The 25,838-nt window shown below is 40.0% G+C and overlaps 1 protein-coding gene across 1 annotated transcript in view; it reads right to left on the bottom strand.

Moving 5' to 3' along the window:
• LOC140242521 (exportin-4-like) overlaps positions 1–25,838 on the bottom strand; it is a 90,901-nt gene that overhangs the window by 11,242 nt on the left and 53,821 nt on the right. The window contains exon 10 of the mRNA XM_072322257.1: positions 53–229. Coding sequence (XP_072178358.1) covers positions 53–229 — 177 coding nt within the window. The remainder of the gene's footprint in view (positions 1–52; positions 230–25,838) is intronic.

Genomic DNA, 25,838 nt, shown 5'->3' with positions numbered 1-25,838 from the left:
AAGGGGTATTGCTTTTCCAATGCTTCAGATAAAGGGTTGCCATCACACTTACCTCATCTCTGGTTCCGTCTGGCGCCCCCAGGTGGCTCTGCAGGTAGCAGTTGAAGACCTGGATGGCGTGACTGCAGAAGTAGGCAGGAGGGAAGCGGTCAGCCTGACGTAGCAAGGACGTCCAGCACTCCAGCAGCTGGTCAAACGCCTCCATGTACTGCTGGTCATCTTGGTGAAGCTGCACGGGAAGAGAGAAGAAAGTTGATCATTAAGTCTCTAATTTGTTGACAGCAGCAGCATTAACGGCACGAAACATTTGTGGTGGTCGGGGAAGGGGGTGTGCTAGTATTAAAAGTAAATTTAGATTAACTCCTGTTTCAATGTAGCAAACACATACATGTACATAAAGTCAAGTTGATATTTCAAATATCAACTGGACTTTATGCTAAATGATGCTAAATTAGCATCAAAATACTTTCAACAACACACAAGCACACACTCACACAGACAAAAAAATGCCAGAACAACACAAGATATCTGAGTATGAATTACAAAAAAAAAAGAAAAAAAAAAGAGAACAGCTATTAAAAGAAACAAAGAGAATACACATGAACAAATTGAATAATTTTGAATGGGAATGGGAAATTGGACAAGTCCTATTCAGTGGAGAATGGATTTCAATCGCTTGAACTGAAACACGCTCACTTTAGACTTGCAAGTCACAAGACATTTTATATTCCAAGAACCTCCCAAGCATGTTTTTGTAAAGTGACATTCGAGACAAATGTACAACTGCACTTCACACACCACACCCTCCCCCCCCCCACACACAAACACATTCACATCCCAACATACATTTGTATGCATGATCACATGGGATCGAGAGACACAACACATCACACTAAGCTTTCTACTGTATCACATCAAAACAATCACATAATATATGCAACAAGTCAAAGGAAACAGTGAACATATAGAAATCTTCTGATGGATGTAAACATTTGTTTTGAGCTCCTCTGGTTGGATGAAACTTTTAATCCTAATTGTACCGCAATTGCCAACCTGCACTTCCATCTGCCATATATACTACTTTCTTAATTGGCTACTGGTGCGAAAATAAAAACATACATATAGTTTTGCGCATGATATGTTCCAGTAATAAATGTATTGATTCCATGGAAGTAGAAACACTTAAAATTCATCTCACCCAACTGAACGCAAAAAATTACTCACGTGAAAATAACCTCTCTTACAGTAGGATTTTAAACAAAGCCAGAGGGTTTGTTTGTTTGCTTGCTTTTTATTTGTATCTATAGGTAAAGATATGTAGACTGTATTTATTTATTTGTTTACTTTTTTTTTCTCATTTGTGGTGGTATTAAATCAATCCAACTCATACAAAATGAACAACTTGCCAAATCTCAGATAGGTACAAGGCACATGCGAAAAGCGAAAGGGTAAGCCAGGAGAATTAATCGGAGTCTGGCATTCCAACAAACAACGTTGAATGCAGACCTCATCTGCGCAACACATACAGACATATCAACAAATATGTAAACTGACATTGGGTCGAAGCACACTGGGGCCCGCGAGACCGTAATGCCAAGCACCTATTAATTCGTCTTCGTTATGGATTCATCAAACCAAGGATGCTAATTTAATTCTCCAAACGACTCTCCCACGCTGGCTGACGTCGCGGCAAAACATCACATCAAAAGGGACCCATTAATAAGGCAGTAATGTATTTGCGTCTTGTTTTATCTTGTCTTGCCACATGTTGTTCAACTGCATGAGTTCTGGAAGGGGGAGGGAGAGGAAAATTACGGGCCCACTTTTTGTTCCGTTTTTATGTGTACTTTAATTACAGTAAAATAGAGTATGGTATTTTTTTTTTTAAGGCCATTATTATGACTGTGCCAAAGCATACATTTTCATTTTTATGTTGTTTTGTTTTCTCATATTTTCTTTGTGACATGAACGCAAAATATTAACATTACATCGAGCACATACATGTACAGTACTTTATTCTTTGAAAGACAGGAATCAATAAATAATGCTGTCAGGCCATATTTACATAGACAGCAGGACTTGCTAACTACTCATCCCCATGATGTCTGTACAGCGCAAAGCATCCATTAGGCCTGCACAGTAAATTACATATCTTTACTGTCTCTTTTGAAGGAAATGGAGGCCATTTATCACCTGCAGCATCCTCCAAATTACTGACTTCAGTAGGACTTTAATGAAGTTGAGCTAAGCTAAGGGTGTGTATGTGTGCATGTTTTATGTGTGCATGTTTCTCATGGGCCTGTTGAATCCATCCAAACTAAAGGGAGCATGCTTTTGAATATATACATGTATTGCACAAGAAGTATTGTGTACCCTGTAAATTCTCAAAATAAAGAGGTAGTTTGGCTCAATCAAAGAAGGAGGGGAAAAAAAAAATAACCCCGAAGCAATATTACTACAGAAACACAAACTATTGTAAGTACCGGTATCTGATCAGCATTGAGTATATATGCAATGTAGTGTAAGAATTATGACTCTTCTATGTGAAAAACAGTTTATATTTGGCATCTCATATTGAAATTCTTGATGTATTATTGCGACTGCAATGTATGGTAGATGCCACTGCAAAATATTTTTAGTTATCTAGCGTGACAGCGTTTCCTGCATGATTCTGCTGCACATCACCTGAGATCATGTGTTCAAAAAACACTGAAGACTGACATATTGAGCCCTGCAAACATTAAGAAAGAAAAGTACAATGTATATATTGCCTTGTCTCTTTGCACTTGTTACATGAGTGATACCGAAAGACAGGTCTTTATACATATTGTCACCAAATCTACACAGTTTAATTAGCACTAGTTAATATCAAATGTCACTCAAATATTAGATGATTTCTGGATATTTAAAGCCACATTACTAACATTTCACAACTTTGCTTTTTTGAGTCCACATTCTTGTAGACCTGTGCTTTTGGGGGCTTTAATATTCATATTGATTTCCTGCGTGCTTTAATATGGTAGTTTTTTCCTTTAAAGGTCCTCCTGTCAAGCAGAGTGTAGGCCAATAGCCTGTGAAAGTCACGCTCGGATATTCCACACGGCAGATACATGTTCATACACGGAATCGGGTAACCTGGCCGAGATGGGGTATCTCTCGCTATCAATGAAACCCTCGACGATCCAATATTGACAGTGACATCTGAACGCATTAAGAGGGAGAGATGATTGCATATCCTGACCTCCACCGCCTCATCTTTCACTGGGCAAAATTATTGCGGGGACAAGCGACACACGGTCGGTCAGTCATCGGGATTTGGATGGCGGCCAGCGTGCAACGTACAGAATGACAGTTCATGGTAATATCGAATGCGAAATGGCAGCAGGAAACAGATATTCTTTCGAAACAGGGAAGAATACAAAATATAGGTGCAAGTTAATTATCCACATTTCAAACTGATTGTGGTGAAAGGAGAACTGAAATGATTATAGACTGATTTGCAGGAAATGAAAGTTTGATATATTGTTCCCATGTGTAGGCCCTATACACCTGTATCTGCACTATTTTTCTCATTCACATTGAACTTGTTGACCCTGGAATCCTGTACATGTATGCCACTTTCTTCACATTTGACCCCATCCCCCCCCCCCCCCACAAACAAACAAAAAAGAACAAACAGACGACACTACAACTGAGAAATAAATGAACAGCACATTATTCAGGACTCCATCATCCTTTTCCCACTATACAGAGTAACCATGGAAACTCAGATGGCTTTTGAGGTATAAAGAGCGTGACATGAGTATACACCTTATGATGGGAGAGAGGATCCCGAGGAAGAAGGGTAGAAGTGGGATTGGGGGGAGGGGGAGGGGGAGGGGGGGGGGGGAAGAGGATGGAAAGGAGAAGGAGAGAAGAGGGCATCCTGAATGGAAGAGCAATAAATCTGTCCATGCACTCCAAGGATCCTCTGGCCATAATCATAAGCACGGTTTGGAAAACATGGGCCTACATCCAAGTCTAGCCTTGGGAATTAATCAGCATTAGCACTGAAGCATTTCTTGTGGATATGATCCTGTTTGCACCCCTGGGACTGTTTGGGAGAGGCCAATGAACTTTGGCATGTAGGGGCACAGAAAAATATGGATAGATGGCTTTTTAAATACAAAATCAAAAGGATTAGTTCATTATGCATGGAAACCTTGAGTGATATGGTCACTACGTATCTATTGATAAAGGAGGCTGGTTATTCATATGAATTTAATACAAACATGTGCAAGGAAAAAACATTATGAGCTGATAAATGAAGAATAACTCTAGTTAATCAGTTGCAACTCTTGTGACCTCGTTCTAAAGGTAATATGGCCAGCTTTAACCCGTTGAGGATGAGTCCCGAGTATATTCAGGCAGGTGTATATGGGAAATGCGTGTTAAATAAAATCAGTCCGTCCCCAACAGCTTAATGGCACAGTTACAACCAAGTGCCAGATACCAATTAGGCCTACATTTGTGATTCATCAGGCATAACTTATTCAATATAACATCTATCAAAGTTTATTGCATATAACAGTACATCTCATACAGGCACTGCTGAGCATTCATATAATTTAAAGAGGAAAATTGCTAATTGTACACTTTGATAATTTGGATACCCAATAATCTGCATGAATGAGACATTCAGTTGGTATAATCTATAAATGTACCCATCCACCCATCCCAGCATCAGATAACTAAAGCAATCAAAGAAATAATGATCACACAATGTGTACGTTGAGATTCCAAATTAACTGTTGTCATATCCCTGGAGTCCGCATGCCACCTAAACCATTAGGCCTTTTCTTCAGCAATAACTTTCCAACATATTTTGGCAAAGATATTCCAAGCACCATCACAATCTGAGAAGCTAAAAGAAAAAAAAAAAAAAGGAGGACTGAGTGATAACAATGGTTTTAACTAATGTACAGGGCCGAGGGACAAGTCGGTTAAATGAGAGAGAGAGAGAAAAAGGGGAACAGGTACGGAAGTGAACTCCTGATAAAGAGGAGACCTCATTTGCCTGGAAAGAGACTGGGGTTGCCGACGGTAACACATCCGCATCCCGTGCTTCCAGCTGTTGGGTGGCATTACCCATCTCAGCGCTATATGACCTTTCATCTTCCTTTTCAAACTGCCACTACTGAATGCATGGCGGAATACTATCATCTGCGGCAATTAGAGATCCCGACTCGATCGCCGCGACGAGTGAGAACCCGCACCAGCTTCAAATAGTTGGCGTGTCTGCCAGAAGCGTTGTTGGTGGACGAGGCTTAGCAGGGAAAGACTGGTGCAAGATTATGCGACCCAGTGGGATATAAATAGAAACAAGTTGTCAAACTCCTTGGAACATCACAACAGAAAAGCACGTCATGTAGGAATAAATATTGCGAAACTTTATGAAGGTACGGGGGGGGGGGGGGAAAGATGTCAAAGAACATGGGCAATTCAGGTTCAGACAGGCAAAACAGTGTAAAAAAAGTCATAATAAGAAGTACATTGTATGAGATAACTAGTTAATATGACATTATGTTGATAATGACACATAAATCATATCAAAATGTAAAAATTAGAGCCCCTAATTGTTTAGAACGTTTACTTCTAGAGATGTACCCCCACCATGTTCATATTGATTGCATTGTTATTGTAATTACTGTTTGCTGGAAATAAATGTCATTGAACTGAACTGAACTACCCCATTAGTAACCACTGGCTATCTTGTCCAGTACACCTTTCTGCATACAATTTTTTAGTGCCACATGCACAGAGTTTTCCAAACGGTCTTACAGGTGTACTTGTTTGATCAACGGTAAAGCAAAATATTTTCGCGGCATGAAATTTTCACAAATTAGAGCCAACGGCCTTTCTTTGCGGCAAGAAAATTTTTCCAAATTGACATTGGCATTCAAGGTATATAGTGCAGACGTGAATTTTTGCGTGCATCGTTACTTCGCCAATCTTGGCTCTCGCGAAATTTGCAAATTCAAAATGCATGTGAATTACATTCCTTGTATGTTCGTTCCTTTGCCAAATCCTGCTATTACAGTATGTGGTATGACATATCTGAACTCTAATGCACATTGATGAAGTAGACTACAGGTGTAAACCATGTTTTGTCTTGTTTTTGTGAGTTTTTTTTTTTTCTGCCATAGGTATACCATGGTGCAAGTGTAAGAATGCGTACATATGCATTCTTGCGTGAAATTGTATTTAAAAAACGAGATGCGCGTTTGGTGGGTCATGAAAGTTTGTGACACATCCCATGTTTAGGACGTTAATTGGGAGTAAAAGATTTGCTATGAGACTCATTAGAGATTGCAAAGGTTCTCTGAACTTTACAAGAAAAAATTTTTATCAAATGTGCACTGATTATAAACTAGTTCTGGGCACTTTGGCCCGAATTCACGAAGGTGGTACAAAGACTCTAGTTTTTTTATGGGGCACCAAGTGTCACATGGCCTATTTCATTACGAAATCAGTCATTTCGTCGACAAAATGATCATTTCGTAACAAAACGACAACGTTTTGTTGGTTCATTTCGTCAACGAAAGGACTGATTTCATAACGAAATAGGCCATGCGACACTCGGCGCTCCATACAAATTGACCATGGTTTAAACCATGGTTTCAATTGTACCACCTTCGTGAATTCGGGCCTGAGTGGTCCCAAACTCCTGTGGTTCCTATGTTGTGGCTCGAGGTTTGGCATAAAATCAAACAAGCATCAATGAAACCACTGCTTACAACACAGCCAAATCCCAACAAAAGTAGGTCATGTGCGAAAAGCACACGCAACCTAACTCTGCAGACGGAAACATGAGTGAAGTCGACAATTTGGGGATCTTAACCCTGATCTCAAACCCCCGACCCCTATTTCCCTCTTGCTATAAATCTTAATCTCGGCATTCAGAGCAGGTACTTTCACTTTGCAAGACAAAATGGAATACTGGGAAATACTTTTGTACCAATCAGTTTTTGTCTGGAAATGACAAGCTTATCCACTTTTTTTTTTTCCTCAATGAATTATCAAAATGAAAAAAGAAAAAATGCATGCAGTTAACTCTCTAGGAGTATTAATCATCCCCTTGATCACGTACTGACAGCCAATGGTTAGCTGATCACTGGCTGACAGTTTGTTTCCATGGACGCATTACCACCACCCCCCCCCCCCAACAGATCGTATTTGCAGATTGGAAGAGAATATAAAGGGTATGTTAGCAAGGGGGGGGGGGGAATACTTGCACTGAGGAGATTCTTGGGAATTGCAGAAACTGTGTGATTTTCTCTCTCTCACTCTAATAACACCATAAATGCACTTGACATCTCAATAACAGCATCCATGCATGTGCACATCTGTTTTGGTAGAGACTGATCGTATTCTAGTAGTACGTGTACAGGCCCTAATCATGATATGAGCTTTTCTCGCCACAAACCTCCACAAGTCAGTCATGAAACACTGCAACTGTATATCTGTTGGTCTTATGAGGTTGCTTTGTAAGTGTCAGAAACTGTTGGAAGTTTTTTTTTTTTCCTGCAAATGAATGCTTGAGGCACATCATCAATATCAAAAATTCATTTAAAATTGTGACAGACAATTATCTGCAAATAAGTATGTAACACAGCTTGAATTAACAGTCTGAATGTTAGTACATAACAGATGAAACTAGAAAAAATCTAGACACTATCTTTTCTTTTAATCTTTGTTATGGGGGGGGGGGGGCTTTGATAATAATGTATGTATAATTTATGCATCCTTTAGACTAAGTTCAGTCCAATATTTCAGCAAACCCTATAAAGGGACACTATGTGTAGACCCTATGGGAACAATTTATGGATTTTAATAGCATAACCACTCAGGATTTCAGAAACCAAATAACACATTGTATGACACGACCAACTTGTTTTAGAACTACAGAGTACATATATTCAGGGCCTTCTTTGTAGCGCTTGGCATTCCTACATGTAATTTTTCCGCATGCAGTCCTAGAGCGCCTCACAATTTAATAAACAACACAGAAAACCTTTTCTTTTCCCAGGGTAAGAAAGATTATGGTATAAATTATACAGATATTTTACTGTTGTCCAAGTTTTGTTTTGTTTTTTCTTTATTTCAACCTCTCATCACCATAACATGCCAGTGACAGCAACTTGCTCACACCAATTAGGAGGTACAAGGCAAAGCCTAGTACCTCCTTGCTCACACAAATATCTTCCATGTCTGAGGATGCACTCTTTCAGTTCTACAGCCCTGACCCCCTCCCCAACCCCACCCCCCCCCCCATCCCAATCCTACATTACGTAAACTTCTTCATCAATCTCCGGCAGCGGTATTACAGGAATGGAATCTCCAGCGCCAATTTAAATTTGCCCCATGGACATCTGGTGCCCTCTATTTGCCCTGCACCGTGATGACGACTGTCCTGGATGTGCACCAAAAAATTAGTACCACAAAGGGGGATATCAGACAGATGGATAAAAGATGGGGGGGGGGGGGTATATAGAGAGGGTGAGATGAGGAAATTATCTTTCGACGTATAAAATTAATCAAACAATCAGAGAACAAAGCCATTTTATAAACCTTTGTAGGCCCATATACAGATTCACTTCTGGGAAGCTGCACCTGGATAAAGCTGACATATGGCAGACATATCTAGGAGTTTTTATTCTTCCATACAAAGTTTGTACACTCTCAGCGAGTGATGGTACAATTTCAAGTCAAGTGAGAAGAGAAGTTGAGTACACAGGGGGAAGGAGCTGAAACTTCTTCTCTTGTTTTTTTTCATGGTTACACTACCATTCTCCTCAACATCTTGCCTGAATAGTGTTGTGTTTTTTGACTTACTTCCTCCCCTCCAGATGAAGTCGTCTGCTTCATCGCTAAGATTGAAGAAATCCCAATGGAAATACTTCGCAGCACCTTTGTGGTCAACCTGTATTTAACTAAAGTTAACCAATTGAAGATGAGCAGATCATGTTTACAATGTGCATTTCCCATGGACACCTACTCGAATACACTCAGGACTATTTTATATTCAACAGGTTAAAAAGATTAATAAGCACCTTCATCGCATATTGAGCCTCCCCAGAAAAAAAAAAAAAATCATAAATAAAAAAAATTCATAATATGTGAACGCTCCAATTCAGGTTATGAAGAGAAAGGCTGGCTTTGCAAAAGGGTTTCATACTTTAAATAAGGCTTGCATATCAAAATGTTTTCTAAAGAAATATATCTTATGATGGTTGAGCTAGGTATTTGCAATCTGAATGAGGTTTACTAATACAACTCTTAACTAAAATTCTTAAACTCTTAACAAAACTCTGAACAAAAATTTAAGAATATAAGCTCACATGGCAACGACCCCACATTCACTTCTATCACACTACATCCCCATACTTACTCTTGAATATGCATTTACATGGACAAATTTTGAGAGTTTAATGCTCATTTGACAGGTCATGAAGTACGTGTATGTGACATAGCAATTGCACAATTATCTGTAGAAAGTAGTCAGTTGTAGAAGACTCATTGGGTATTGGAATATTCTGCAAAAGTTTGCCTATATTTAGGAAGAAATGTGCTTGAAAAAAAAAAGTATCTTGTTATCCTGAAAAACAAGGAATGTTTGCATACATTTTAATTTTGCAAATTCTATCAGAGTCAAGATTCGTGAAATTGAAATGCATGCATAATTAAGTTCTTGTCTACACTGTATGCATTGGAAACCAGTGACATTTCATGAAAATCCCATGTCCCGAAAAAGGTCGTCTGCTCCAATTTATTATCAAAAATGTCATACCACACACACACAAAAAAATATCTTGCTTTGCAAATCTGAAACCCCTCATATGCAAGCTCAAAGCCATTTCTGTGATGAGAGTTTGAGACCGGTTGGGGGTTAGGAGCAGGGATTAGACCTAACAGAAGGGTCTGTACCTCATCCCTTTCTCTTCTCCCCCCCCCATCCCCCCATCCCCCCACCCCACCCCCCCCCCCTTCACTTCAATGCTCATACTCAAGATTCTTAGGGGTTTCACAGGGCCATCAAATCCATAACTTTAGGCGGACTGGCTGATCCTAGACCAACATGAAAAGAACTCTATACTCCTTGTGAGGGTGGAGAGGGTCAGAAAGTGCAAGGAAAAGTACATAAAGTGACCCAGCCAGACGAGGGGATCCACTCTCAGGGATTTAAAAACGATACTGTACATCTTTATTCTTGGGGCTATTATCAGATTGAAGGGGAAACACGTGTGCAAATGAATATGACCCCGTTTACAGTGCGAGGCTCGGCTGCGGCCGAGCCCAGCCCCGCTTCAGTGTAAACGCGCAAAAGGCCAAATGCGAGGCCAAAATTGGCCTCGCATTTGGCCTCGTTCTGGAGGTGGCCTCGGCCGCGGCCGAGCCGCGGCCGAGCCCGGCCTTTTCTTGGTGTAAACGCAAACTGGGCCAAATGCGCGGCCAATTGCGCGGCCAATTTTAGTCTGGCTTCCAAACCCTCTGCATGTATCTTTCGCTATTCAGGATATCAACCCCCTCAACGTCGAAAACTAGTATAGTTTTGTCCTGCAAAGGATTTTTTCCTGCAAGGTGGTTTTGTCCTGCAAAGGATTTTTTCCTTCGGCAAAGGCCTTTGCCCGAACGGCGACTTCGTCGCCACGGAATTCATTTGGCAAAGGGTCTGAACACCAGACAATACCAAATTGCGTTTGTTTACAAGCAGAGCGCCACTACGACAAAATATTGAAAGGTTTGAATCAAAAGCGCGGCCGAGCCCAGCAGTGTAAACGGACAGGCCGGACTCGGCCACGGCCGAGCCGCGGCCGAGCCCGGTAAACGGGGTCTATGTCAACCTTTCTTTGGCTGAACTGTAGAAATATGAAATGCATTGTTAAAAGTTACCATGGAAACAGCAAGAGGGGGTGCTGTTTGTATCTTGTCACATCATCTTCCTGTTACCACCACGAGCCTTTTGGTGTCAACAATATCTCCTTGATGTTTGCACAAACATGTGTTGTAGCATGTATCCCTTTACAACTGGTATCAACAGCCCCAAGCTATTTAAAGTGATTTTATGTTCTAACACAAAACTGAATGAATGTAGTCAGCGAAGTTTGGTCATGGCTGTTTGGTCCTATTAACCCATTGAAGGTGGACTGATTTTGCTACAACACGCATTTCCCATAGATACCTGCCTGTGTTTACTCGGGACTCGTCCTCAACCGGTTAATACGCCATTACCTTCAATATCATTAACTTTAATTGGTCAATATTGTTTTTATTGTCGGCAGTGTGATTGTGCTTGCTATCATTGTAGACATCACTTTCAGGTTTATTACACTTTTATTATCAAAACAACTTAATCATCATCTTATATGCTTGCCTATTTTCATGAAATGTTCATTCTCAGTGTCAACTACATAGGTTACGACCATTATTTTCATACATCCATTCACCCTATCCCTTGCCGAATTTAAATGTATTTTTCTTTGCTAGGGTAAGAGCGCGAGTCTGGGGGACCTTGCTAGCTGGAATTCCATGGCACAGAACAGCCCATACGCAGGGAATGACTGCTTAACTTTGCGTCACCCAATAGCATCATTAAAATATATGGGCTGTCTATGTAGGCTTACATGCCTATGGGGAAGAATTACCGACATCTGCCATGGGGAGCCTGGTATGAGAAACGCTCGCTGCAAGGAGATCTATCAAACCAGCCATAAATGTAACCATAACATCTGGATATTTACACTCCAATCCGAGCGCCCCCTCCCTGCCACCGTTTCCTCCGCAGACCGATTTGGCACTTCACAAACATGAAGTGGCTCCACGGTCGCCGGAGCGGTGTATTTTTTCCCCCACATACATCATCATCTGCATCCCATCACTGTGCCGAAAAGACACACAAACAAAATCAAAAGGAGAAAAAGATGATGAAGAAAGAGAAGAACAAAAAAGGATATCTCCAGCATTCTAGCTGTGACATGAATGGATAAAAGAGATCTGGGGATCAGAATAGATATATCTTATCTCGTCATCCTACGGCAGTAACAATCTGGCAAACTACTTCCCCTTTGGTCGTTTCCATTCATCAACATTTATCTCTCGTGGACGTCAGCGGGCGCGACCGAAGGTCTGGTGGGCATTCGTCACCGTCACCTCCATGGGAGCTCCCACATTGAGCCCTCCCAAAAAAGGCAGCGGCAGAGCCGGTCGTATTTTTGTTGGGGGCTAGAGTATGCAGCGGATGCCAGTGCAGAGCTGCCCGATCTAGCCCAGTCATCAGACAACGGATCTAGTTCACCAGTCTCAAACAACCTCATCATTTGAACATCAAGCAAGCCAAACCTGGAGAAGCCCCATTTTATGCGGCAAAAGGACATATCTCTTACATGACTAGAAAGAGATGAAAGCAAAAAGGATCTAGAAATGCAAGAAAGCATCAGTATAGGAGAAGTAAACTTTGCTCCTGTAATGAATCAGTATCTTTGAATATTTTATCACGAAAGGAAGCAAGGGTGATTCAAGGGGTGACAGTTTTGATACCTCTCGAGAGAAAATATGAACTTCACACAATACTTTAATTGATACACTGTTATCACATATCAATGCATCATGGTAGAAGGTAGACAAAATTATTGTATAAATAAAGTGGGCTTCAGAAAAGCGTCAAGAAAATCATGTATGAGTGACTATTATACATTTTGCAATTACATAACATATAGTTAAAATCTAAGTGTAAGATAGAATAAAAACTTTTTTCCTAACCAAAGCCCTAATCTACCATTATCAATTTCAGGTAAGCAGCTTCGCCAATGGCAATGAATTTTAGAAGATAACATTGATGTTGCTGTCTCAAATTGGCAACTTTATTTTTCAATATTTTCTTTTTCAATCTTGTGTAGAACACTAGAATTCACCAGTTCCAGCAAAATATTCCTCTCATATGATGCAGGTAGTGAAATTCAGAGGTGCCAATTTAGGGATGACAGGATGATGACTTCTGCTGCAACATTACTCCCAGGTCTCGATGGGTTAAAATATGAGGTACTTTACTGACTTATACTAGACTTTAAACTTCGGAATAACTGAGGATCTTTCACCTCCCTGGGATCAAAAGTCAGGTGGCTCGAGGGAGCAATGGATCGGGAACAGGCATCTTACTGTCAGGTGGACAAGGGTTATGCTGTGAGGTGGACCAGTCAACCTTGTGGAGCCAGATTGCCTCTCTTGGAGTCGATATATCGGTTGGCTTAAAGGGATGATACATAGTTTGGTTGAGATGGGGGCTTCAAGTTTCCAACTTTTTTTTTTTGTGAGATAATGAGAAACCTTTTTTGAAACATTGAAGAGCATACAATTCTAAGAGGAACTAGACTCGGAATTTGTCAAGACTGACAAATTAGGTGATCCGATTTTTTTTTTTTTAATCAATGATTCGAGTCCTGATCGCAATAGGCATGATCATATAGGTTTCATCTGTGTTTAGAGACATTGGCCGTGTGATATTTGGGTTCTCATTTAGAAAAGAGAGTCAGGTCTGCCATCTTTGGTACCAAATTCGGTATACACTATAACAAAGATACAGAATGAAGTTTTTTTGACCATTGACCCAACTTTGCACAGCCAAGATGGCATCTGAGCAAAAAGTGGTTATTTTGCGAAATGATTCTTGTAACATGGTCTTTGCGTGTGCAAAATATGGGAAAGATAGGACATGTATTCACCAAGATACAGGTTGAAACATTCATGACCTTTGACCCTAATTTACATACCCAAGATGGTGTCTGATCAAGTAGTTGTTATTTTATGAAATAATGTACGTGACCTGAACTAAACATGTGCAAAATATGGTGGTGATAGGATATGTTTTTCTTGAGTTATTGCAAAGAAAGTTGCAGAGAGAAAGAAATATCTCAATACATCGAAGATAAGTTTGATTTCAACCAAGTTTTTTGACGTGATCTCGGCGTCGTATAAAAAATTGAAGAAACACTGACGATAGCCCAAAGTCTCAGCTACAACATATTCAAATCTGGGAGAAATTCACCGAAGAGTAAGTGAGCTAGTGCTCGATAAAGACCGTCATGTCAATTTTCATTTCCAGAAAAATTCCCTCCCATAGAAATAACACGTAAACTATTTAAATTTGACAAGGTTACATTATATCCATTTTCACTAGGTGAAGACATCATCCGATTAAAACTTTGATGAACAAAACTTAAAGATTATTAAATTGGCTACAACATACTAAAATCTGGAAGAAATTCACCGAAGGGTAAGTGAGCTAGTCGTCGATAAAGACAATCAGGTCAATTTTCACATCTAGAAAAATTCCCTCCCATAGAGATAACACGTCATAACGAAGATACAGGAAGAAGTACATATGACCTTTGACCCCACTTTGCGCAGACAAGATGGCCTCTAAGCCAAAAATGGTTATTTTGAGAAATGATCCTTGTAACATGGTCTTTACGTGTGCAAAATATGGGAAAGATAGGACACGTATTTACCAAGATACAGGATAAAACATTTATGACCTTTGACCCTAATTTACATACCCAAGATGGAGTCTGATCAAGTAGTTGTTATTTTGTGAAATAATGTACGTGACATGAACTAAACATGTGCAAAATATGGTGGTGATAGGGTATGTTTTTCTTGAGTTATTGCAAAGAAAGTTGCAGAAAGGAAGAAATATTTCAATACATCGAAATTATGCAGCTGTCATTTGTATGACGCACCTCTTGACCCCCGGGAAATGTGCGTCATGGTCGCGTCAAGTACCACCAATTTGATGACGCGTGGTGCCGTCACGGGAGCAAAATGTCCGTCACAATACTGACCCATTATGTGCGTCATAGTCGGTCATTTAACCAGAGTGTGTCAAAAGGTTCGTTAATGGGACCGTCATGTAATTTTGCGAGGCTTCTTGCATGGGGCATGGTATCCCTCCGTAACAGAATAAAACAAACTCGCGATCGCGAGTCGGCCGAATTTACCGGCTCCTGGAAACGCGAAAATGACACAATTTTCAATCAGTTTTATTATAACATACTGATACTCACTTCATTCTCGTATGTCTTCTTTTTCTATCTGATGTCAGACTAAAGGTCTTTTCAGAAAGTTTGTGTACAAATTTGCTCCAAAACCACACTACCAAACACGATTTGTGATTAAAATCATCACATACAGCCCGCGGCATCGCGAAGCTCGCTATCCTTCAATCGCATTCACTGTAGTGTAGCATCGACCGTCGACCGTGGAACCTGCAGCAAAACCACGTGCGTGATGTCGACCATGACGAATGTGTGGTACATGTATACATACAGTACACGCGTACATACGTATACAGAAGGCGAGGCATGGCAGAGGCCAGGCCCCAAAACACATACAAACGATTATGGAACTAACATTACTGAGAGTCTATTAAAACCTGCATTAACTTAAAATAGTAAATTCTATTTAAACACTAGCCATATAAACCATGTACCTAACTTGGGTTTAATAAGGTTCGTGTTTAAATAGGCAGGGGCTTCAATCAAGCTGTTTTCGAATCGGGGAAGGGGAGGCGGGAGGTTACGGAAAAAATTACTGTGGCCAGGCCGTAGTTTCGCGAAACTAGATAGTTTGCCATAGCAACGTGTATATCAAAACACGGGTTTCTATGGGATGTCCATGAACTAGGGAACGGTTTAGAGAAATTCGAAGTCATTCGAGGTTGAAGTGGTTTTTTCCTACGCATTTTTTTTTTTTGTTCATATCTAAAAAATTCGATTTCTTAATTTTTTTCAACTGGTATTTGGGAGTCTTGTAATATATTTAAAATGTTGATAGAAATTTCTGAATATATTCAGAAAGTACGCCTAGGCGCCTACTGTTTGGATAAACGGTAAACAGGCAGTCTACGTTCGATACGAAGAAATCATTACGTCTTTCACGAGGAAAAACATACAAAACAAACAAAAAACACCTACGAACGAATGTTGATAGCCAAAACTTTGATAAGTAATAAGCAGTTATCATGAGCGTGAACTGAAATTAATTGTCATGATTTTGTTGTCTAACCAGGTGATGACTGCATCTCATTGAACCTACTCGTAGTGAATTTCTCTGGGCATACGAGACCTTTTAAGTATTTCTGGCTCAGTTGCATTTTCAATTGACTGATTAATCGATCTTTTTTTTTTATTGTTCAGGGAACATAAGATATTCGATCAAGTACATTATATTCGACTGTTTGATGTTTCCTACTATGCGCCAAAAGAAAGGCTATAGAATCACGATATCTTTGCAATGATTCCTTTAATTCAACTAATGAGCTGGTTCTTCGATCGATATTTCCAGGATATTTACAAGCTGTTTATTCCAGTGCGCGCATTCTTTCGTCTGGCACGCACCTGGGTGTGGCACCTGCTTTTGTGGAAATTTCCACAAGGGGAGAGGGGTGGGGTGTCAAGTTTCTTCGAGCCGAAGAGACTGCGTGTAAAACAAATCTCTTCGCTCTAATTTATTGTCATTCGTGCTTTCCCCTTATTCTTTGCTGATATTGAACATTTTGATTTAACTTTACGAAGGTTGGTAGCACGTGGTTCTATTTTGTTGTGAGGTGTATGTAATTTCTTTTTTTTAATCATTCTTGGGAAGGAAAAGAAGAGTAAGGGGGAAAGAAGAATAAGAGGGAAAGTAAAATGGAACGAACGGCACGTACGCTCAGCATTCACAGTAAGCCGTCTTTTTACACCAGCATAGTTATCATCATCACCATCAGACATCACTCAGACCATTATAGCCTTTTCCTATCAACATTAAGAAAAATAAATAACAAATACAAAGTATCAACACCTCCCAACAACACAAATATTTAGAAAAGACAACACACGGCACACTACAGCGGCTGGTATCAAACTTCGTCGCTTCGATTCGAAAAAGTATTGCAGCAAAGCGGAGAAATCGCCGTTACGAAAATAGCAGTGCGAGACACTTGAAAGAAATACGTCAAATACTTCAAAGTATAAAGGGAACGGATAAAGTGATATAAAATGGAATAAATCGTACCGAACGATGTGTGAGAAACGACAGTGGAGAACGGTAAGTTTAGTAGTAGGCTTAGGCCCTAGCAACAGTTTACAGCACCGAAAGCTACGCGAAAATAAGGTGAAAATAAATACACATTGGAAACTCGGTATTGCGACAAGATCCTTAGGATCAAGTCAATAAACGATACAAAACAAAGGAAATCAATTCATTTTGACCGGAAAATAGTTTGTTATAAGTATTCTGTTGTATGAGATCTCCTTTGATAGGCCGAGAAATACATCGAGCTTCCACGATACTCGGGAAAGACAGTTCGAACGCTTTTCACCTGCACATACTGCAGTGCACATCAATACACGAACAGAAACTCACCTCTTCCTTGCAGAAAAATGATGCAATAACGTTACAAAAAACACACACAACACTCTAAAAATCATTTCATACTTGGGAGGCAAGGGACAAGCGGATGAAGAAGAAGAGAAAAAGAAGCAGACATTGCACAACGGAACGCTTCTACCCCGATTCGAATCGAAACAGGGTACTGGAGTGTAGTAGCAGCTGCCTACAGTGTGCAGCTAAGCTACTATACTAACGCTCCCCAGCCGCCCACACAATCATGGGGATACAGTACCACGACGATCGAAGTAAACATCCAGGGTCCGTAGGCGACAGGGATTCACGCGGGCGAAGTTCCGTTCGGTGTACACAGTTCGCAGGCAGCGAATTGCGTGAGCGCACACAGAGCTCTGCAGCATTCCAGTCTGGCACGTACTGCGAATAACATGTGCGTCAAGGGTCAGTCATTTTCACGAAGAGGTGCGTCACCATTTTGACTGGTTAATGCGTCAATGTCTCATAGAGGTGGGTCACTTTTTGTGACGGAGGGTACGTCATGGTACCTAAAAGGTATGACGCACATTGGTACTTTGACGCACCTATCCCGGGGGTCAAGAGGTGCGTCATACAAATGACAGCTGCATTAAGCTTTAATTTCAACCAAGTTTTTGGACGTGATGCCGACTCCGTATGAAAAAACGAAGGGCACACTTACGATAGCCCAAAGTCTCAGCTACAACATACTAAAATATGGGAGAAATTCACCGAAGCATAAGTGAGCTAGTGCTCGATAAAGATAGTCATGTCAGTTTTCATTTCCAGAAAAACTGCACTCCCATAGAGATAACACGTAAACTGGTCAAATTTGACAATGTTACCTTTAATCCATTTTTACGAGGTGATGCCGTCATCCAATCAAAATGTTGTTATCATGTGACTGAAAGACCATTTAATAAGCTACAACATATTGAAATTTGGACGAAAATCAACAAAGAATAAGTGAGATACGCTTGAGTGAACTTAAAATTTGATGACGTCATTTTGAAAATTTACTTTTTTTACTTTATTAAGAAATTTGATATCTTTCAATCATTTTTCCAGCATCGCCAACCCATGAAATGACATGTACAAATCATCAGCTTTCAGAATATGTAAAGAAAACGGGGGGTCACCGTCCATCCTGACGAGTAAAATCGGATTCAAAATTGGCGTTTTTTTTGCATTGTTGCACTGTATATCGCCATTGACGCGCGCGCGGAATTTCAACTTTGACGGGCCCATGTGACGTCATATTGAGTCGGATTGACTTGAAACTTGGTAGAAATATTCCTTGACATTTTAGGATCCGATAAGTGTGAAAAAATGGGAAAATTCTATGTCGAATGAGCTGTGCGTGCGTATATGTGCGCGCGCGTACGCGTCCGTCCAATTTTTTTCGATTTTTCAAAAAATGCTCTAAATCTTCTGAAACGTGTGCAAAAAAAAATTGAGCTCAATTTGTGCATACAAATATTTCAACGCGCGCGTACGCGCACGTTTTAAGAGAAAATATGAATTTTGATTATATGAGTAGAATGCGCTTGACTTGAAATATATGTGACGTAAATTTCATTGAAAATTTTCATTCCATTAAAGAGATATGATTGAGAATGTGTTTTCATATAATGACGTCATAGTGACGTCACGGTCGACTAATCACTATGATTTTATTAGGAGGATCGTCTTTGGGACATGATACATGTATGGTATAATTTTGACATTGATAGGAAGAGGACTTTCAAGAGATTAGTGATACACAATTTTTGCGGAGAAAGAAGAAGAAGAAAAACAAAGAATCAGTACAGATACAGAAGGTGATCCGAGAGGATACTCGGATCACCTAATTCAAAGTTTATTTGATGAAAAGTGATTCCAAAGTGGCTGAGATATCTAAAAACAAAGAGGTCCTAATAGAAGGCGGGATCCATCCTTTATTAAGACCACTTATTTTATTTCTTACTGGATATCTCAGCCATTTCAAACCAATTTCAATATTTGATCAAATAAACTTTGAAGTCCTCTTAGAACTGTATGTTCTTTCATATTTCATTCACGTGGTTATCAAAATTATACCATACCATCCCTTTAACAGGAAAAAAAAAATCAAATGCAAATATAAAGCACAGACCCCCCCCCCCCACACACACACACATTCACATAAAAAGGAAAGGGATGTTCGTATGACAACAGAAGGATGAAGTCATATTAATTTGCTAATTCCCTCCATGAAGTACATCATCAGCAGCAGCATTATCATTATTACTCCTCCTCCTCCTCATCATCATCATTATCATCATATCGTCTGTTGAGAATGAGAAGGGCGTTAAGTTATCTTGAACACTATGGGTTTTGTGACAACTTAACGCCCTTATCATTCTCAACCAACGATATCATCATCATCATCATCATCATTATCATCACCATCATCATCATATCATCATCATCATCATCATCATCATCATCATCATCACCATCATCACCATCATATAAGGCATATTAATTCGCAATTCACTCCATGAAGTACTACATCATCAGAAGCAGCATTATCATTATTACTCCTCCTCCTCCTCATCATCATCATCATCATTATCATCATATCATCACCATCATCATCATCATCATCATCATCTTACTGCTGCTCCACCATCCTCTCATTCCAACTTGATCCACATTCTAAACCTCTTCCACTGCACTGGCTTAAACTTGTCTACCACTAACCTCTGAATGAAGATTATTGATTCATTCTCTCTGTATGAAATTTATATCAGATGTCTCTGCGCTCATATTCCCAACGGATCGACCTGCTTTTCTCAATTTCTTGATGCGAGACAAACCCAATTATTTTGTTTCCCTGTATCTCACAGTTGGTGTTTATTTGTTGTGCCTTGCCTTTTTTTTTTTTCACTTCCACACAATTCACAAATTCAAGTATCATTACAAGTTCTCTCAGGACAATGTCTTTTATCTCAACTCTGAAGTTCATGTATGCATGAGGCTATATTTAGCTTTGCCAAATTATCTTTTAACACATTAAAGCCACCACACTCAGATTTTGAGATGTTGTTTACGTCCAACTTCACTTGTCCATCTCGATAACATCAGGACGACACAACGCAACTGTAAACAGGAACACAGCGTTTATGAGGGTGATAACTCCGTTCAAGAGCCAGTTAACACGTCACCATCATCATTAGAATGTTTTGATCTAATCAAACCCTTATCTCAAATTGAAATGACATTGCCACCACTGCAATGTAATAACCATTTTTGTTCCCCCCCCCCCCCCCCGAAATGCTCATGTACCACTAGAGAGAGATAAATTACACGCTTCCGTGTTCATACTGCTTGGGGAATTGCATATCATTTCATGCTCTCTGTACTTGAATTGTAATTTTTCAGGAGATACATGAAGAAGAAGAAAAAAAAATGTAACCTGTGTAACATAAAAGCCAGCTTAGATCCTCTAGAATATATAACTTTCATTATGGGTTCATTCAAGAATCATTTGAGGTGTTTGACATTTGAAGAAGAACATACATGTTGCTTAGTATCAGGTACTCCGGGGGAGGGGTCTGTGAGTGGAATTTGCGGGCGCTCCTTTGGGCTATCAATATTTTTGTAACATTAAAAAATGCAAAATTTTGCTCTAAGTTTTCTATTGCAGATACACATAAAAAGACACACAAAACACATATATACACACAAATCACTAACAACAAACGACTGTGTTCAAATAATCCCAAGTACAGCCACTAGTGTTGGTTTTGTTTTGTCTTGTCTTGTTTTGTTTTGTTTTTTATGATGCTTTGCAAACTGTCCATGAAGCAATCAGCATTTCCTGTTGATTCTAATAATTTGCATCTTACGACCAGTGTACCTTAAAAAAGAAGAAAAAAAAATATTGAAAGAGGACATTGATATTTCCGGTGAGAGGCAGTCCTCCTTTACACAGTAATTGTGTAAAGAGAATATACATACATATGCATACACGTCATGCGTTTTGTATGTTGTGTAAAATCTGTCATGATGACACCGTACCACCAGAGGAGCGTCCGTCTACTGACACAGACGGGAGGTGTGAATGATGCACCATGTATACAATGTAAAGAGAAGGATGATACCCTAGACAGGATTCCCTGGCAGAGAGTCATCTGGGGTAAACTTGAGCACCTCTCTTCATGAGTCATACCAGCTAATGTTTACACGCCGCAGGCTACAGGGGAAAATTCCTTCAGGACCACTTTGGTGTATTTTTTTTTTTCTCTCTCTCCAGACATATATTACAATGTATCAGCAGTAAAGATTTGCAAGGCATCGACTGTAGATTTCTTAGCAAGTCCAGTCCCAGTGTTTAGAAGCATCATTTCAAAATGACTAAACATTTTATGTAACAAATGATGATGGTACCAGAGATAGCCTCTCTTCAAATTGGCCACTATTTGCTCAGGGCAATATAGGGCCAATTCAGTGTCTTCTTGACAACAGACACCTGCGTTTTGTCTTCACACTTGCGCTCTCTATCGAACTATCTACTGCTTTGATCTATTGCTATCTATCTATCTATCTATCTATCTCTCTTGCTCTCCTCCAACCATCTCACTGCTAGTCTCATTCTTCTCTTGGAGGTCCTTCATCATACTGCACTGCACCTCTTCAACCCCATTAGCTCCGGACCTCACACCGTCAGATTCACCTGTAACGTCTCCATCCCTCACCTTCGGGTGGGTAAAATCACGTGCTGACAACCATTTCTCTGTCCTCGGGTTGTATTCCGCGGCAGGTGAAAAACATTCCATCTGCCATTTATTATTCTCTTCATTTTACTGCAGAACACTTCTGAACTTGTTAGGTTTAGGTTTTAGTGCCTTTATTACCACCCTTGCAAGATGCCCAGAAATGGGTAGTACATGTTGTATAGTGAGTGACATTTAATCTTACAGAAAGGGGATGTAAAAATTCCCAATCGTGCACATACCCAGCTCCTAGTGATAAGATATAAATACATCCCCCCCCCCAAAAAAAAAGGGGGGGGGGGGGCAGGATGTGAATTAAAGACTGCAGAGCACAGTACAACATAGTACATGAACAACAAAAAAGTGTCTGGCTATACAGCTGTACAACAGCAAGTACAATTTTTGTACGTCATCGTGTGATGAGTGATTATACATATGTGTAATGGCTGATTGAATGCCCATGAATTTCTTTATGCAATACTGTTTTCAATCTGTCTTTCTTTCTTTCTTTTTTTTCTTTCTTCTTTCTTCTTGTTAATCTTTGGGTTGAAAAGATTAAAGCACCTGTCCCAATGCCCACAAATCTGGAAGTTCTCAAATTTCTCAATCTGTGCGGATGATTAATCCCACGCTGGATAAAAACCACAATAATGCCTTGCCTTGTTAGTCATGCGTGCACATCAGCACTGTCCAATGGATCGCTGTCCACGGGATCCAACATATCAGTCAGCTCTCAATTTATGGAATGGGATGCCATATGTGTTGGTTCCCCCATTCCAGAGAATTAAGGCTTTTGACAATTCAGGTTCAATGGCACATGATGTCCCCCTCCCCCATCTATCCCATTCTACCCTCACCCTTCTTGTTCCATACACTCGTGTACCTCCCTTTTATGCATTTATTAATTTCATGCTCACTTCCTTCATTCCCCCTCCCCCGTTCTCTCTGCTCCTCGTCCTGCTCCTAGTCCCACTCCTCTCCCTCGCTATGGGCATGTCTTCAACAAACATAAGAGTTCAATCTAGCGGGCTGTTTTGTGGTTTAGGAAAATAGCCTGATATTACGAATGCATACCTACCAACATTTCAAGATGAAGGAATTATCTTACTCATGGATTGCAAAAATCTTATTTTCTATGCAAACTGAAGTTAAAAATCTTACTTTCGGTCAAATCTTCAGAAAATACACATGAAAGGTATATCTAAATATTTTTTTTAAATCTGATTTCTCTGACAGAAAATCTGATTTTGCTATTTTTAACGTAAAAAATCTTACTGAATCTGATAAAATCTTACTAGTTGGCAAGTATGCGAATGTGCGTCTTCATCAGTTCGAAACAAGGCCATTTGGAAATTAGCCAGAAGTTGACACATGCATATTTTGCATCATTACTCGGCTTGCTTGGTCAGCCACGGAACTCTACAAAGAGTTATGTGCAGTCAGACCGCAGCACCCGAGCAGTGTGGGCTTGAGCGTGGCTCAATCAGAAGAATGGGGTCAAGAAAATTACAAGCTGATAAAGACAGGACGGAAATACTAGTGCGCTGCTACTTCATGAATTAGCATGCTATTTCACAAACTAAACCAAGATTTAGGGGAAGATTTTCCCCAACAAATAGCATGTTATTTTGCACACATAGTGGGTTACTTTGACATCAGGCTAATTTCCTGACTGCAAAATAGTGCGCTACTTTGAAACTTTGGTCCAATGAAGATAGGCCTACTGTCTATTCTCTTGTCACACTTTCCCCTGCAATCCCTTGAGAAAGGCTTGGCACATTCTCCACCATTAGAGAACACAATTCCTGTCTTCTTAGCCTCCATTGGCTCTCCATCGAGTCCATGAACACATCCTTTAGCTATCAAGTGGAGGGAGGGGTGGTGGTGGGGGGCCTGGCACAATGAAGAAGAGTGACCCCAATTAGGGTGCGGCCGATGGATGTGCCTGGTTACCATCTAGGGGAGATTATTGTGCTAATGCAATAAAATTAGGGAGCAATCATTTCTTCCAATAAATTTCTCTGTAATATTGTGTCAATAGACTACTATAAAGAAGTAGTTACCTGTTTAGGCTACACACCACCATAAGAATATTGATACAGGACCACAGGTCTCCTCCCCCCTCCCCCCCCCCAAAAAAAAAAAGAGAACCAACAACAACAATGTAATAGATCCCATGTGCCTATTTCAATAAAGTTTTCTACTAATTTTTGAAAGTCTTTCCAGGTCGTCATCATTGCAACCAGATGTTTCTATTTACCCTGCTCACTGAAACAGGTCAAGAACGTTTCTGAACATGGTAATAACCGGTTTGACAGATATTAGTAAGCTTCACGTCAGAGATATGACAGCATTACCAATCTTGTTACTCTCTGCAACTGCATATCAAATGTATTGGCAGGTTACTGCTGACAGTATTCAAATCAGGATCAGCTCATACCAGTTCAGCATTGGTCGTTGGTATAAAGCCCTATAAACATACAAGGAGAGTCAGAGAAAAGACTTCATTTGGAATCATTCAAATTCCAAGAAATCATCAAAGTTTAGAATATTTAATAGATCTAGATGAGAAATTAGCAGGGAAAATGCTTGGTGTGTCTTGTTCCCCTAAACATGACTTTTGCTATTTTTTGTGTGCACACATCGTATGTGTCTGTTGGAGTGTGTATGATGGTGTACAGTTGTGCATAATGGTGCATAATCAAAGATCAGATTTGTATCAAATCTTAATCATATAAGTATCATTTCGACCAATATCAAACTTGGTTTTGATCACTATAATTGATGTTACCATCATGTAAAATCCATCGGTAAGAAACTGAAAAGACAAAAAGTAGCGTGAAGAAAGAATTGAAATATGCATTAATCTTTGATTGAGATTTCAGATTAAGATTTTTAAAGAGTGAAAGAGTTCAACAACAGGCACTTTCAGCTGGCTTTTATATGGACAGGACTGAGTATATGTCACGATCTCCACTTGACATAAAGTAAAAAAATATAGTGCTGTACAAGAAAAAGTATGTGAGGACAAAATGTTCCTTGTGAGAAGGAAGTGATCTGCTAGTATGTAATCCTTGGAGAAAAAGAGGGAGAAACAAAAGGGGGACACACGAGAACAAAGAAGAATGAAATATCCCGAGGTTTTATGGAGCAGAAAAAGTTGAGGAAGAGACAAGCAATAAACTGCCTGTCATTTCATATTGCTGCCGTTCAGCATTGATACATCTCAAGACTTTGGCGATGCATAACTTCTCTCCTTGTACCCTAAGACCCTGGAGGAGAGAAAAGAAGACTTCAGGCCTGAAACAATCCCCTTCATTCATCGACTCCATTCAGAAATGTCTAGCCTCCAGTACCCGCCATCTCTCATCCACCCCTGCTCCCCACTCCTCCCCCCCCCCCCAAAAAAAAAGAAGGAAAAGGAACAAAAGACAGAAAGAAAACAAAAAAAGGAACACACAAAAAATGGCCGAATATTTAGGCTGGTGTCAAGGGCAATTTGTATAGAACTCTTGTATCCACAAACAGTGCCTGCTAGTTCTTTGCTGTTGGGTATTCAGAGTCGCTTGTATGAAATCTCTTATTTACAAAGATGCAAACAGAGAGGGTTTGGTGAGCTGAAAATCTGGGTTGAATTCTAGACCTCTTACAGATATGCAAGCC

Source organism: Diadema setosum, chromosome 19 (assembly GCF_964275005.1).
Source record: "Diadema setosum chromosome 19, eeDiaSeto1, whole genome shotgun sequence".
NCBI classification, from domain to species: Eukaryota; Metazoa; Echinodermata; class Echinoidea; order Diadematoida; family Diadematidae; genus Diadema; species Diadema setosum.
The sequence above is the reverse complement of the archived record's forward strand: the minus strand, read 5'-3'. Positions and strand labels throughout refer to the sequence as shown.